At 40.6% G+C, this 17,405-nt stretch overlaps 1 protein-coding gene across 1 annotated transcript; it reads left to right on the top strand.

The window, feature by feature from the left end:
• Nucleotides 1-6,526: 6,526 nt before the first annotated feature.
• On the top strand, nt 6,527-15,841 carry LOC117777261 (cytochrome b5 reductase 4). Its single transcript, XM_034611924.1, has 16 exons — nt 6,527-6,715; nt 7,801-7,925; nt 8,233-8,386; nt 8,770-8,870; nt 9,519-9,597; nt 9,793-9,874; nt 9,975-10,032; nt 10,463-10,556; nt 11,103-11,135; nt 11,222-11,344; nt 11,530-11,670; nt 12,613-12,759; nt 13,816-13,963; nt 14,197-14,283; nt 14,561-14,722; nt 15,387-15,841. Exons 1-16 carry the CDS (start codon nt 6,604-6,606, stop codon nt 15,439-15,441), a joined length of 1,701 nt encoding a protein of 566 aa, XP_034467815.1. The 5' UTR covers nt 6,527-6,603; the 3' UTR covers nt 15,442-15,841.
• The last annotated feature ends 1,564 nt before the right edge of the window (nt 15,842-17,405 follow it).

Genomic DNA, 17,405 nt, shown 5'->3' with positions numbered 1-17,405 from the left:
TCGCAGCTACAATGTAAAGCTCTGGCACAGATGGGGAGTCCTGCAGGAAGTCAAAGGGAACCATTGTTGGCCAGGAGACCGTGTTGAACACCATTTTGATTGGAAATGAAAATGTACTTAATTAACTTAATTTATATCCTTTGTGTTTATATAGCTTGACTGTTTACCTACATGCAAATTATCCAACAACAGCACAGGCAGTAAAACTTAAACATCTGCAGTGGTCATGGGTTTGGGATAAATTAGTTATTTCCCTGTATTTGGGGCAGACAGATGATGAGATAACAAGGAGACATGGCGGTTTTCATCTATTAAACCACATGCTGTTATAACTTATTCTTATTTATAACTGAAACTGCTATAAACAATGTGTCCTATATGAACAAAAAAATCAAATAACTACATGTAATGTAAAAGTAGCACCACATTTTAGTTTCCAATATGAAAAACCTTTAAAACCTTGTTTATAAGTACTGACCATTAAACCATAAACTAAGTCTCCTCACCATTTAAAGCTGGTACCGATGTTTCATGCATGATTTTACTCTGTTTCCTAGACACACAAATACCAAATATTCAAAAAAGTACTAAAATATATGGTTTCTGCAAAAATACAACACACTATTAAATGGTTTAAATAGGATCCTGACAGAACCTTTCACTCATTCACATCCAACCATCACCAAACTCTTGTTCCACTCACTGATCATCCAGCTCTGACGTGCACTACATGCAGACTCAAGGGGCAAAAGAGAAAAGAGAAAGGATTGCTGTCTTCCATCTTTATTTACTCGGAGGGACCGACTCAGTTTTGCATGAGACAATCAAACCATTAATTACAGTAGCACATTCAAACCAGCAGCCGTACATGATCCATATTTCTATTGGCTAATGTCATATATATTCCAGAAGACATTTAAGGTTAAGTTTTAAGGTTAGAGCAGCAGTTTAACCATTTATGAAAGATGAAAGAAATATTCAAAAGCACTTATAAGTGTTTCCTTTAAAACTCTGGACCAGTGGTTCTCAACCTTTTTTCAGTGATGTACCCCCTGTGAAATATTTTTTCAGCCAAGTACCCCCTAACCAGCGCAAAGCATTTTTGGTTGAAAAAAGGATGTAATACACAGCACTGTGCCATACACTTGTATTTTATTGAATATTTATTGAATATTTATTAAATAACTATTTTTAAAGGATTTTTGAATGGATGCTAATTTTAAATCTATTTAAAAAAAATCTCACGTACCCCCTGGAGTGCCTTCACGTACCCCCAGGGGTACACGTACCCCCATTTGAGAACCACTGCTCTAGACCTTTAACATAAATTTAAACTTTCACTATAATATAGAGAATGATCATTGTGGAGGAGGGGGGGCTGGGAGAGCACCTCCACCTGTACCAGAGGATCAATCAGTGCAGGTGAGAGCTGTGAGCTGATTGGTCCTCAGCTTTAAAAGGCAGCAGCAGCAGCAGTGGAGCTGCCTCAGGAGAGACAGTCATGGAGAGGCACAGAGAACTGAGACACTCTGACTGAGACACTGAGCTGCAAAGCTTAGACCTTTAAGTTTTGTTTAATTTACGTTTACTGACGTGTGATAAAAGACAATAAAAGAATGTTAAGACCCGAATGGTTTGTCTCTGGCTGCTGTGGTGAGAGCCCCGTGGCTTGGTCCACTGCCACAATCATATTCACGTTGGATCAGATCATATGAACTTTTATCAACTTACTACTGCAACGGAAATTTAAAAAAATATATTGTGCTTTAATTGTGCAAGGGCAAAATGATTCAGGCCTGTGTGCTGGCTGCAGAGCTTAAAACAAATGGCTGCTTTACCTGCTTCAGTGCACATGCAAGGTAATTATGTACTTACAAGTCCATGGGACGTTACATGGGGGCAGAATGGGGGTACAACAACACCTGAAAAAAGAAGCTGTATCCAGCCTGAAACACTCAGTTCACGTTTCGGTTCAGATTAATTTACGTCGCATCGAATAATGAAGACCGAGTGAGGTCAGGACCTCAGAATATTATAGAGAGAAGCCCAGCAGTTCCCACAGTGAGAACAGGTAGAAACTTCTCACTCAGCTAATGTATAGCTACAGGGAATGCACACATGATCGTGTGCTAATTGCAATTCACATTACAACTTTTACAAGTTGCACCCAATTAGTGCAGTGTATAAAACACACACACACACATTCAGTAGATTTACTTTCTGCTGCCTGCAGTAAGTCTTTAACCAGGTGGTATTACTCACCAAAGATAAAGACATAATGAAGTTAAGTCTCTGCCAACACCAACTGTGTCTGTGTTGCACCAGCCTGGAGCTTCATCCTGCCGTCCCAGGCTGCCCATACAACTCGGCTGAAACGTGGCTTAAAGCTCTGTAAACAGTACTTCTGTGTCTGCGTGTGAATAATTCAGTCTCAGCGAAGGGTTGACCCCAACAAAGAAACTGCTCCTCCAGAAAAATTAATTCAAACTGCTTCTGTCGCAGCACAGCAGCCTTCTCTGTTGATGTAAGTGCTTTTATATGGAGTTTTGTGAACTCAGCTTATCACGTTTATAAAAACACAGTGTCACTAGAGGAAATAATTCATTTATTCATTTATCTTAGCAAATCGTCATTTTAAATGTACATATGAACTGTACAAGTCAAGAGATTTGTATGCTTTAGTCTCAATGATTATGACAATTGGTCACAGTGGATACAGTCTTTTCGGAATAATGATACAAATATCATCTTGAATCACACTTAACACTCTGTCCTCTAATTTCCTCTCTGCTTGGTCTTGTGATCCCTGCTTCTCCCATAGGGACACCCCACCAGCCACCCTCAACCCCCCAACGCCAGCAGTGTGGTGGCCCCACAGGGCAGCCCGGTGGTCCATGGCCAGTGTTTGTGAAAGGGCCCCGAGCCGTCCTGCACCGTGGCAAATGAGGCGCGTGACTCATCAGACCAAACATGGGATTAGCCGGTAATGATCTGGCAAATGGTTTTGAGATTGTAATTATGTGGCCCTGTGTTGGCTCCACGGGGAGAGAGGAAGAGCTGGGTGGAGTGACAAAAGACAGAGAGGGAGAAATGGGCGGAATAAAAGACAAGAGATGGCAAGATAAAGATAGTGGATAAATACAGCACCTCACAAAACAACAACCATGACACTTTTAGAAGCACTTGTTAAGTCACTGCCACAATATTTAGCTCTACACGTGTGCAAAGTTTAGCAGAACAGAATTTAACTCCGTGTCAGCTTGTCTCATATTGCAGTGTTATGGAAGAGAACAACACTTAAACCAGCAAAACAAAAAATAAGTTGTGGACCCTTAAATCTCTGTTTTTTGACATTTGCTGCCATCTGCAGGTAGTAAAGTAGAACTACATGCTGGAGTTCTACATGCTGTAGTTCTATGTATAAACTTTTTTGACACTCATGGGTTCTGGCTGATTGTACCAGCGACTTCAGCACAGCAGAATATAAAGAGACACAATGAAAAGTGCAAACGGTAGAAATCATAAACTATTACATTCAATCTTTTGAAAGCCTCTAAAACCACACATGAAAATGAAGCTGACCAACTGGTCAACAGTAGCACAATGCTCTATCTTCTCATGACATATTTTTACCAACATAAATTACGGCTGACAATTTGAACAAATGAATATAATCGAGTGAATATCAAAATAAAATTCTGGTGTAAATAAAATATGATTCAGCCATGGTGGAGGATTGAATGGATGCATTGATGAAACGTCCTGCATCATCTGATGGTTTGCCAGAACTAACAGCGTTAACAAATGTGTGGAGAGCTGTGGAAGTGAATCTGTATTTTGACTGAAGTGCATTACATTGCAATGAGCTCAGGGCTCTCATGTTTAACGGTCGGAATTGTGTTTTTTTTCCCTTCTAAATATAGTGTATTGCAGCAAACTAATGAGAAAGCTTGTTGGCCATTCAATCAGTAAAGACTTCTAGCTTTTCCTGACTGTATAATAGTGCACATACAGTTCACTGCAGTTTTGTCTGTGCTTGCCAAGATTTAACACCTAGAGAAAAATCATCTGTGTGGACAGAATAGTGTGTTTTAGCTTAACTTCCATTTGTGCAACACCTTCAAAAGTGACATGCATCACATCCTGTGGACTTTGTTGGATTAGGTCCCAAGCAGAGACATCCACTCGTCTGCTTCATCTGCTCCAGAAGTAGTACTGAGGAACGCCTTCAAGATATTTGTGCTTCTTTTGTCTACATAAGGAAACCGTCCACTGTGCTTCTCTAGAGTTCCTCTAACGTACTGCATTTCCTCAAAGGTGCATTCACACTGTCTACACTCACTAAAGGCAAAACCAGCTCCTTCTTTAAAGCCAGTGAGCTGGTGTCGGGCAAATGTGTCATAAAGCTTTCACAGCACAGAACAAGTCCATTTCGCCATTTGCTGTTTTAGTCTTGCCACTATTAATATAATTGTTAATATAGAATTATATCTTTTTAAATGATCAATTATCAACAGTTGTTATGTTGGGTCTCTATCAATGCAGCCACTGGGATGGGTCCTAACACTTTACTTGGAGAACAGGCCATCACATCACATCTGTTTTATATCAAGAAAACATCTTGTTTTTTTACCTTGGCTCCAAGTCTGTACAATAATTGATTATTAAATGTTGTTGATTACCATCAAGGCTCTTCATGGTCTGGCCCCAGGCTATAGCTCTGATATTTTAATTCCCTATTTACCTCGGTGCAGTCTGCCATCTTTGGGCAAGGGTCTGCTGTCACTTCCTAAAATCTGGGCTGAAAACTCGGGGGGGGGGGGGGCAGAGCCTTTCCTTGAATTATTTGCCTCAGGAAATAAGGATGTCTTTTAAGTGTCAGCTAAAAACATATACTTTGTTCAGTAGGCATGTTCCTGAATTTACTTGGTGTGCCAGGTTATTTGGGGCTTTTATTTCCACTAGTATTATTAGTATTGATGTGCTTCCTTCTGTATTTCAATCATTTGTTTACTGTTGTGTGGCACTTTGTACTTTTAAGTTGGAAAGTGTTCTGTAAGTAAAGTTCCTATTATTAAAGTTATTATACTTGCAATCACCTTCTCTCTGGAGGGTTTCTTTGATGGGATGTTGATGTTAATGGCGTATACTTCCCTTTGCACCTGCCATATACCCAACATGTGCTGCAACCTTCCTCTGTCATTCAAACAGAAGGGATGAACATCCTCGAGATGCCACGAGCAAATATCACTGAGAGGAAATTATTCATTCAGAATGAGGACAAATAGATGGACTGCCAGGTCTGTTATTAATGTGTTTATCTGTCATTTGCTGTCATTTGCTGTGGTGCATTTTTGCCTGAATTGTAAGCCAAGACGTGTTATTTCTTCAGTTTCCTCTGCTGAGGTCTTTTTGATTCTCTTATACTAATGGTTTGATTTTATTTAGATATGTCTGGTTCTATATTTTGTTCTTCCCTCGGTTTCTTTCACTTTCTCCTCCCTTGTAGACAAAGAAAAGTATTTTCTATGACAGTAGGCCTCTGCGAGTAGAACCAGTTGCCCACAGAATAATAATGCAGTATAGGTTAGGTTGTTGCTGTTGATTTTCAGAACTTTGTACAATAAGACTGAAACTGGTATGAAGGATATTTCAGTTATCAACAAATGTAGTGTAGTGATTTCAGTAAAACCAGTTTCTAGTTTTAATGTTTCTGCTCTATAAGGACTAGTAACAAAACATTGGTGTAGGCCTACATGCAGTATTTTAAGATGAACTGACTTGTTTGAACAGCATAATCATACTCCATCAGTATTGAGCAATTCACACTTTAATAGGTGATTTATTTGTTTGTTCCAATTGTCATTGTGCTGAATTAAGAAAACTATTTGCTAATATTCAGTGTATTCCACTTATAACTTTGCTGCTGCAAATCTGACCTCAAGTCATTTTATGTAAAAACAAGTATTTTCTGCTTATTTCAAACTTTAGAACACTTAACAGAGTTAAGTTATTTCTAGACTGGTAATAATTATGTATGATTTTTTTGTCATGTAAAATGATTCTACTTCTTATACAGATTATTTCACCAGTAATTTTCTCCTCAGTTTTAGTGTTTATTTCTCGTATTTTTGGTGAAGCTTTTATTGCAGTTTATTTATTTTCATGACAGAAAAGCACAGTTGTAAGGGATAACATTAGTAACGACTGTATTGCATACTGAGTCAGATCCAGGGCTTCGTATTGTGCATGTCACTAAAATGTTTCTGAAACTGAGCCATCTATATGTTGATATTCACACCTGTGCTTTATACTAACAGGCCAAAAAATATCTGCTGGGAATAGGATCCAATACTAGACCTGTTTGATTCTGTTTGTAACATGTTTCACTTCACCAGCATTAAAACATCAACGCTGCCAAATCCTGACTCAGTGCACACGTGCCTTTATTGTGAAGTCAGAGAACTTGTCCTTGAATCCTCTTAGCAGATTAGCCTCTCAGAAGCAAACCCTTCAGTTGCCATGATGGAAGTGAGACGGACACTGTTTTACACTGTAATATAAACGCAACATCCAAGCTGAGTGAGATGCCTTGTTTGCACAATGTCAGGTGTAAACCAGAGAGATTCAGAGGAGGATGACGATTCTGACAGTGACAGTGAGACAAGTGGAAACGGTTCATCTTTCACTGCTTCTCTCAGCAGATTCATTTCAGGTGGGTCACTAACATCTTTCTTGTTTGTTTGAATTACATTCTCGAGGGAAAGCACCATTATTAATGAATGCTTTGCTCACTTTAAGGGACTAAATAGACCCTCTTCATCGCAGCAGCCATTATTACCTTGTCATGATTGTGGGAACCAATGAGGATCAGAAGCAAAAGGTTCCCTCACTCTTTATGGCAGAAGTTTCTAATGTAGTGAAGAAAGTCAAATATCTGGGTGACACCAGTAGGGATGATTTATGCGATGATGATGATGATGTGCAGCATCAGTGCTGTAAACTGCACAAGCCAACATGTCAGCACTCAAATCTTCCATTTGTACAGATGATGTTAAAATAGCACTGTTTGGAACCTGCTGTTCTCCACTTTACACGGCACACTTACTGTATCGTGCAGCTATAGTCATGCAAAACGGGAAAAGCATCAGGTGGCATTCAGAATTTTGCACTTGAACTAATATGATCTGAGTATATTATAGTGGAGCACATAGGGACAGGTAGAGTTGAATGTAATGCAGCCATTATTACCGTTAACATAACGTATGTGCTTCTATTAAACTGTTGAAATATCTAATGTATATTGTGACTAACGCTGCATGATGAGGTCATATTAATTTACTAGTGTTTTAAATCTAATCGTTTGTAATGTGTCAGTGGAGGATGACGGACAGGAAGCGGTGCGGCGTCGCAACTTGATGACAGCATGTGTTGACGATGACGTCAGAATGTGCGACAGTTGTTGTAGTCCTCACGGAGGCGGGGGCTCTAACGCTGGATTTAGCTCTGAATTCATCTCTGGACGCCAAGGGACGAGCGGAGTTTGCGTGCATATGACGGAACTAACGCTTTAAATATGAACTTTTATCACAATGTAATATGGCGATGTATAATTAGCTGTTATACGTGAGGTTGCTCGTTAGCCTAGCTTAGATTAGCCTCCTAGCTAAGCAGCATTGCACAACACAGTTTTGAAAGTTATGTGTGACAACACAGAGGAAGTCTGTAGCGGTAACACCCATCAGTCAGTGTGACTACAGGGAGTCGTTCATGTGTTACTGTGGTAAACTGGTTGAATAGGGTTTCTCCGACACTGGGACTGTCTCCGAAGCGTTTCCAACATGTTGAACATCCCGACCCAGTCCTTCCCTGCGCCGAGCTCCCAGCAGCGGGTCTCAGCCGCCGGTCAGTCCGGGAGGAGCAAGGTACCACCACCACCACCACAGCACATTGACATATTCTTACTACACTGAGTTTACCTGCTTTACAAAACCTGCCTGAGACAGATATACTTCGATATGAAATGCACAGTTCGAGGCTAAATCTCGGGTTATTTCTCTGTGTTGGCATCATGAAGTATTCTGCTGTAAATTTAAAATGAAAGTGGCATGCAAGGATTATTCTGTAGCCCCCTGTAGGATGAAGATGATGCTTTACAGTTGGTCTTAATGTCCCATCACACATCTCCAGGTGAGAATAAAACTAACGTGACTCTGCCCCTTACCTGATCAGGTGGCCTTGAAGCCTGGTCACAGTCTCATGGACTGGGTCCGGTTTGCCAAGAGTGGTAAAGATCTGACCGGGCTCAGAGGACGTCTGATCGAAGTTACCAAGGAAGAGCTTCAGAAACACAACACGAGAACCGACTGCTGGACCTGCATACGAGGTGAGCCTGCGTGGTTGACCTGGAACAGGGGTGGTTCCCACTCCGGAGGCCACTTAATGACAGTCAAATGATCCTTGATTCCACTTTGACCTGAAGTAGTGTTTAGAGTGGTGTGTTCCAGACAAGGTGGCCCATTAGGAATGACAGCTAGACCAAACCACTGACTGCACCCTCACAGACTTGCATCTCCTTCAGTGTTCAACTGGACTCTGGGATGAACTTTTTGGGGTTTCAAGGTCATTACCTAAGTCATAGGATTTACAATTTTATTGAATTCCTGAAAAATCTTCTCTACAGGAGTTAAGACAGACATGGATGTTAATCATAATGAAGTGGTTGACAGAGGTATTGAACCCTGAGGTGGTGATTCCCTATGTTTTCAGGCATGGTGTACAACGTCACCCCCTACATGGATTACCACCCTGGTGGAGAAGAGGAGCTTATGAAGGCAGCTGGGATCGATGGCACAGACCTCTTTGATCAGGTATGTAAGGTCAATCAATCTAATTTTCATTGTATAGCCCATATTCTCAAATCACAATTTGCCTCTTAGGGCTTCACAAGGTGGGACATCACATGCCCTTAACATGAGTGAGGAGAAACTACCAAAAAAAACATAGAAACCTCAGAGAGAGGCAGTGATGGATCCATTTCCCGGAAGGGACAGAAGTGTAATAGATGTCAAATGTAACAAAGAAAGTTAATCACAAATTTAACTTTTCCAAGTTCAAGGTGCAGTCTTACATTTCCAGGTATTACAGTCACAATTAAAATGACTTCAACCTTGATGATTGAAATAGTCCAAGAGTTTATACAGCACTGTCAATAATCGGTATTTATTAAAAGTATTTGGACATACTTTTCAACTGGTAAAAGATAGTATCATTAGCTGACAAATATAAGTCCCATGCTTGGTCTTTATTGCTCACTGTGGCCAATGGGTGCCTGTCGAAGCAGGAACTATAACATGTTCCTGAAACAGAGTGAAAACAGGACCCAGGACCTTGGGAGGACTGGGACATATTTTGTTTTGGTGGCCTTGTGAGTGCTGCCAAGTTTGATGTATTTCTGTAACTTGTTTAATGCAGCATTTGCATTTGTTGCTATAGTAATGTGCATGCTTATTACACAGGTTCATCGTTGGGTGAACTATGAGTCCATGCTGAAAGAGTGCCTGGTGGGCAGGATGTCCACTAAAACTGCAATTAAAGGTACACAAACACACACACTTTTTGACCTTTCATTAAATTTGTTCAGGGTTAAAATACTGGTAGCTCAGAAGCCATTTTCAGTCATGTCCTGCAGAGGAGTGTAATATTTAGTAGTTGTAGTAGTGTGACAGTGAGTCTAACCCTATTCTGAACTTAAATCTTTGCTATAGTGTTGTTTTCTGTTTTTCTTCTCAGCCATCATCCCTCCTCCACCACTGACTGGCCTCGCCCCACCTACATCATTGGCCCCTCCCCCCGACAAAGACTCCCGACCTCGGTATAAAACATCGGAAATATGATTCACACATTTATTTATAAAGACATGAGCACATTCATCCATAAACTTCATTATTGTCTCCTGTCTGTTGTTGATCTAGGTACGACTGGTTCCAAACTGACGCGACTGCTCATCTAGTCATTTATGCCAAAAGAAAGGTAACCCCTCCTGCACACAACCATGAGGCATCAAGCTAGTAACTGATCCCGTTAACTGCTTTCAGACCAGAACTCTGTATAATCTCCTGAAATTATCCTGGAATGGCATGTGAGAATGGAAATGCCAGAGTCAGTTGCACCCGAAATTCTCCAGAATTTTTCCAGCCCAACCCCCTGGTAAACTCTGGATAATGAGCGAGTCCATGTGAGAACACATCAGGAGATTATCCGGACAATTCACTGAGAGTGACTCAGCGTATTGATGACCTTTTAACATGTAACAGATGCAAAACTGAAAACCCCCCCAAAAGAATACAAATATCTCTGTGTGAGAAGAGGTGCCATACACGTAGAAGACACCAACAAAGATGTCAACTGAGAAAGACTTTTAAAGGTGACATATTTTTGCTTATTGTTTCTGTTCTGTCAGATCCCCAGCTCAGGCTGCACCACTGTTGACCTCAAGGAGGGTGTTCTACGACTGGAAGTACTGCTGGGCAAAATGTCCTACATGATACATTTACGTGAGTAGAGCTTTCTACGATTAGTTTTGTTGTCTTCAGTAAGAATATAACTAAAACACACTGAGGCTCAGCACATGTAGTTTACTCCCTGTGTCTCTTCTCTCTCTCCGCTGAAGCCCTTTGTAACATCTGTTTGTGAAAAAGGGCTAAAAAGTTTGTTTGTTACTGCCAGTATAAGCTGTTGTTTTAGAAGGTGGTTATCCCGTAGAGTGTGGTTAATAACATACAACTACATTTGTGTATTCCTATTATATAATTCCTGTCTGTGGACAACAGAACAAGTACCGTACATGCGTACATTTAAGTAAATCACATTGAATACATGATGTCAGAGTTGAAAGCTTTATTACGACCTATAGTTGTGACAAACATGATGTGCTATATTGAGACTCTGTAATGTAACTCATAGTTTTCAGTTGTTTACGTTGTGTCACTGAGGTGTTGTCTGTTGGGTTTTTGTTGAAAGTCAGAGTGATTAAACATGGACACAGACATAATATTCAGAATTTGTTTGTAAAGTTATTGTTTGTTTTCCTCCTCGTTCAGGTCTCACTGATGAAGTTGAGGAAAATGTTTCTGGTAAGACAACAGCTTGACTCTGCTTGACGAAAAGGTTTGAAAATCTGTGCTTAAGTTTATTTTTAATGTATCATTTGTTGCAACAGTCCACAGTGCTTTCTCAGTGGGAAAGATCCAGGTCACGTTACGGAAACGGTCTCAAGGCAAATGGACAAGTCTCGGTCAACCACTTGAATTCCACAACTCATTTCTATACAAAAAAGACAGAGGTGAGATTCCAAGTCAGAGAAATCAGAAGTATAAGAAAGATTGTGCAGGCTCCACGCAGTGGGAAGCCATTCCTCCTTCACGCTCTGTATCTTTTTTTAAGCTTTAATCAGATGGCATCGGACATTTGCTCCGTTATCAGGAACCCAATGAAAAAGTAAAAACTACATCACTGATCTTTTCACAGCTCCCTACTATCGGGATTGTGTGTTGGTGTCTAAGACTGAGGTGAACCACAACACCCATGTGTTCAGACTGCAACTCCCACGTGGGACTGTCATGCATGTGCCTGTTGGAAAACATGTCTACCTCAAAGGCCTCATTCAAGGTAAGAACTCAAGCAACAGGCTACAGACACTGCACAGGATACAATGACAGGACATCTGCAATGTTTATCCAACTGTTCACTGAACCACCTGAAAAGACTTAACTGCATCATACAGAGAGCTTTTTCTGTTATGTAGTCGAGATTTTGATCCACAGTCATCGAAATCAGTTGATCAGTTCACGTCAATAAAACAATATTTTTTTTTCAGTGTTGTACATTGTATAACACTGCACATTTTTCTTATATTTAACAGGATTTTATTGAGTATAAAATATGTTTTTTTAAACATGGCAACGTATATGATGTGTGCTATATTAAGATGTCCATTAGGTGGCACTAAACCTTTCTAAAGGTTTGTCTTCACTGTCATGGAGAGCACTATAGATAATCATTATATAATATATAGTATTATATTTCTAAATAAATGTTAAACGTACAATTTAAGGAGAGTATGAGCTGAGTTTAAACTTGTCTGAAAACATGGTCCAATCTTCATCTATGCTACACCCATGAACAGATTTGAATAAACAGACAAATCATTGTGTGGTTCTTGTCCTTACTGAATACATCATTTAAATATTCAAAGTGTATGTTGGAAAAAGTATCTGAGCTCTGCGGCTAATGTCATCAACAAAGGTTGCAGTTAATTTGGAGTCAAAAGTTCCTAAACTAAAGTCTGATCAATGATTAAATGTGTGTGAATTACTTTCACCGATACACTTATCGTTTTGAGTTTGATTTGCAAGATACATTTGCTGATCTCAGAAATCGTCTGCTCATGAGTTGCCGATTGCATAAAGCTGGAAAGGGTTACAGAGTCATCTCATAAAGTTTAGTCCACAGACACACACACTGTCTAAACTCAGACTGGACTGGGCCCAATATATTTTATACAGTTGTATTTAATATAAAGTTTTGTCATTTCTTGTTGTATGTCTCCAGACAGCGAGGTGGTGAGGCCGTACACTCCAGTAGATGAGAACCTGGCAGCAGCCTCCCAGCGCTCCTCACAGGACTCAGATCTCTACCTCATGATCAAAGTTTACCCTGATGGAGTGTTCACTCAACACCTCAACAACATGCACACCGGTGAGGCACCGCCAGGCTGTCACATGACTGTTACTAGCACTTTATTAGGAACACCTGTAGTTAAACTAAAAGCTATTGACCTTTTGTATTTTTGGTATTAATGCAATAGAGGGTTTAAAATCAACGTAAAAAACAATAAAAATATAGCCTGTAAAGAAATATTGAAAGTTTTACATGGTGTGGTTTAGGACTCACTGAAATAATAAGATATATGCAATCTGACAATAATAAGGTTACAAAAACATTACATTTACTCATCTGCTGTAAAATGATTTGGAAGTAAATATAATATAATGATATTCTATGTTATATGTATAATATCAAAACTATGATTCCACATCCATTCTTTGTAGGTGTGTGCATTATTGCTCTTTTACTGGTTATGAATGTGTTCGTTATAGTTTTGGATTCATACGTTTAATTGAACTGAGTTTTTGAGTTGCTCTTTGTTTTTGGCCACTGACTTTTCTTTAGTGAAAAGGTGGATTCGGAGTTTCCCATCACATCCTTTTTTAATTTGCTTTTGTTAAAACTATTTACAGCTGCTCTCTGTAGCAAAATATTTTCTCTTACTAGCTGGTAAATTCAATTAGCAAGGCTGACCAGGTTAGCTTTTAAAGGAAATGATTCTGATTGAAAGTACAACCATTTTGAATCATGCACCTGGTGCAGTGACCTTTCTGTATCTCTTAAACTTTCCCAAGGGGATTTGGACTCACTTCAAACAGACTCTGTCTTCTGATATTATTCACAAAAAAGGGAACTGATGCTCCCCAGAGGGTAACTCCCTGCTGGGTTTGTTTTAGATGTCAAGAGGAAATGAACTTGTGGTTATGATGTCATATCTAAAGTGTAAGTTCTGTAACTCACATTCATTGTCTCTTCATAGGCTTATGAAAAGAACTCCCTTATTCTCAAAGTAGACACAACAATTCAGACTAACCAAAACAGTCTCTTCTTTTTCGAAGCCGTGAACATGTCTCTAGGTTTTTACTTTGTGGGGTCTATTGGATTATGTATGGGTTCGTTATTCACCTGTGTGTTGTTACTCTGCAGGAGACCATATATCCACTAGTGGTCCAGAGGGTACCTTCACTGCCCGCCCCCTCCGTGATGTCACACACCTCTACCTACTAGCAGCAGGCACAGGATTCACCCCGATGGCTCGCCTCATCCAACTGGCCCAGGACATGGACACCATCAGGTGGGAACTGTCAGGAGGCTCTGGAGGCAAAACACACATTCATAATAGCTCTATTGTTCATATTATTATTGCCATTTGAAATTATCATTTGTTTTACAATGGTAAAAATAAAACTCATGTCTTGTCTATTATCTAATCCAAAGCACAGTTTAGAGAGAACGGCCGTCGTGTGTTCTGTTTAACTGATCCAAGGCTTTGCCTGATCAATTCATGACATGTTTGTGTGTTCTCAGAAAAACCAAGCTTCTCTTTTTTAACCGACGGGAGGAGGACATCTTTTGGCGCCGTGAACTGGATGACCTGGCTGCTAACAATGAGAGGTACTGCAGCAGTGTGATTTGAAGTCTTCTGATATTTTCCCCTGTTCCAACCTGACCTGCAAATATCATTAATTAACATTCAAATAAACGAGGTGGTGGAGTGTGTAAGAAAGTGGATGTGTGAGCTGTTCTGAATTTTGAAAAATAAAATCACTGAGATAATTCTGAGAGGGAAGCTGAAGAGAACTTGCAGAGTTGTGTCAAAGGATCAAATGTGACTGTTGCAGTGTGAATGGTTCACACGTGTGTGTGTGTGTGTGTGTGTGTTGTGTGTTAGGTTTCAGGTGGAGTACGTCCTCTCTGATCCCTGTGAGAGCTGGTCTGGCAGGACGGGTCGAGTTGATGAGTCCATGCTTCAGGATTTCCTCAACAGGCCTGATGGGTCCAAAAGCTACGTGTGTGTGTGTGGCCCCTCTGCCTTCACAGAACTCACAATGGGGTGTGTATGATAACCTTGACTATAACTATATAAACTTTACTGCACTCCACAAGTGCTCGGACAAAACTTCATCTCCAGGGAGAGTCACGAGAGTCTAAATAGAGATCTGGGGTTGCGTCAACATCAGGCAGACAGGGTCAGAAGCATCAGGCTGGAACCTAAAGAAAATAAACTTGATGTTGAAACAACGTTAGCCAAATCTGATCAGGGGAAACCTGCGTATTTCGTTCAGCCACTCAAATTTGGTTTGTGAGCGTCTTTTTTCTTTTAAGTAACTGTGATAGCAGCAAATGATCTGCTCCTCCAAGTTCTGTGGGTGTGGGTGTCATCTCCTCATGACTCTTGTTACAGGTGTTTCTTCTGAAGGAGATCAGTGGCCCCCAATCCTAAAATGTACTTAAAAGTTATTCTGATTGTTATAGACAGTTACAAAGGGAAGATGAACATGGTATGGTATGTAAACCATACCATACAAACTTATTTACCGCTGCAAAAAACAGATGTCCCTCCAGATACAGAGAGGGATGAGAGATTTTTCTTTTTGTTTTCTCTCTCTGTCTCTGTGTCATTAGACATTAATGTCTCTGCTTAATGAACTCTACCTGTCTCGGGAGTTTGATAGCAGTTTGACCTCCTGTCCTCTTTGTTCTTCTTCTTCTTCCAGGTTGTTGAAGCAGCAGGGATTCAGTGAAGCGGAGCTCCACGCATTCTGCGGCTGATGTGCTCCACCCTGCAAAGACTGCGTGTGCCTGTGAGGGAGAACGAGAGAGATTTACTTTTAATTTATAAACCAGTGTTTGTGATAAATCTATGCACCAAGGATGCGATGATGCTGACTGAAGTCTGTGTGGAGCAGTTAGTAGATTTCATTACATCTGAGCTGAAACATTGTAAATATCAGTGTAGAAATAAAAGCAGGAACACAGACTGAAAAGAGGAGGACTGAATGGGATCATGTAAATTGATGATGTACTGTATATGCAAAGACAATGAGCATGAGCCTGTTTGAGTTGCAGAGGATCTTCTGCAGACACGGTTACGTACATGCAGGTACAGTTACACCACTGCAGTGCAATAAAAACGTGGGGACATTCTCACCAATCCCCCAAGTTTTGTTTCCTATTTGTAAAAACTGTTTTTATTGAGTCAAATCTTGAACCATCTTAAATTCAAGTTAATCCAACTAAAAAAATAGTTGATTTGTTTCATTCTTTCTAAAGGTGCTACACGTACGTTTTTCTAATGTTAGCATTAACAGCAGTTTACTTACCATTCTAAAAGAAATGTTGCGAGATCGTCATCGACATCTCACCTTCTCCAGCAGTGGAAAGAAATATCAACACTTATTTTCTTGCTTCTTCTGAAGTTAGCATGCTAACCAGAGAGCCTCCTCCTAGCCATCACCTAAGCTGCACTAAACTTTAGGGAATTTCTGCACATTTTCTGCCCCCTGGTAAGAAGTCCAGATAATGTGATAAAACTGCAGGAGATCCTCCACAGGATTCCCTGCAAGCTAGCTGGGTGTGTTGATGACGTTTCTAATGACAGACACAAAAACATGAACACTGCATTAGTGGGAAGGAGCATTGTGGGGATTGTATTACCTCACAACCTGCTGCTGGAGCTGAGCAGGTGGAATTCATTCTGCAGCACACGGCTGCTCTGTGCACCAAAAACATCCCATCATCTGGAGTGTGAATGAAGAAAGGTTCTGAATACTTTTGTAAAAGAGAGGTTACGGATTTTTTTTAAAAATAAATTACATTTGTAAATGTTTTCAATTTGTCCTAATGGGTTATTGTGTGTCAATGTGCACTTTTATCCATTTAAAATGAAAACGAATAATAAAATGCAAAAATGAAAGGGGTGTGAATTTATTTGTCAGGCTGCTGTGCATTGAAGTCCCATCAGAAACCCCTCGACCTCACCCTGACGTGTGTCCCTGCAGCAAACTGAAGACTCCTTCAGATCAGACACGTCGTCTCTTCCCTCCTCTGAAACGCTCAGCAGCCTGACGACGCCGCAGAGTGAGGGGCCATGAACACCTCGACATCCTACCTCTGCAGATGGAAAGCCAGTGCGACATCCTGACTCTCACTTATCTTACATTCAACTCAATGATGATCTCCTGCCACTGGGCTCCGGACATTAGGACCATATCAGCCTTTTGTATCATGGGTTTAGGAAGCTTGAGTTTCTTACAGATGTCCATGCAGCTGTTAGTCATTCCCAAGTTTCGTGAGGGCATGAAACAAATATTGGGCCTGTTCACCAGCGCTCATGAATACAATGTGCTCTGATAATGCGCTTCAGTAGCTGGTCATGGTGCCAACAATTGCATCCGTCTCCCAGCTGCTCATTCTCCAACCTCGGACAAAAGGACGTCAGCTCTGCTCTCTTGCCCTGGCGCTGTGTTCAGGTCAAAATATGTCCCACAGCCTGCATTAGGAATTTGTTGCACTGCCAAATGTCAGAAAATACGAGTTACCAGGGAGCATTTCGTACTCTGCCGTGACAACACTGTCTGTACACTGGTCTCCCTCGTGGTTTCTTTCTGTGTCCACTACTTTGTGGAGTAGTTGCAATATTGTCCAGTCAACATCAGCATAGGATGATCACTCTACCAAAAATGATTGGGATTCTAATCATTACACTAATAGATTAACACAAGGGACAATTACAC

Source organism: Hippoglossus hippoglossus, chromosome 16 (genome assembly GCF_009819705.1).
Source record: "Hippoglossus hippoglossus isolate fHipHip1 chromosome 16, fHipHip1.pri, whole genome shotgun sequence".
NCBI lineage: Eukaryota > Metazoa > Chordata > Actinopteri > Pleuronectiformes > Pleuronectidae > Hippoglossus > Hippoglossus hippoglossus.
The sequence above is the reverse complement of the archived record's forward strand: the minus strand, read 5'-3'. Positions and strand labels throughout refer to the sequence as shown.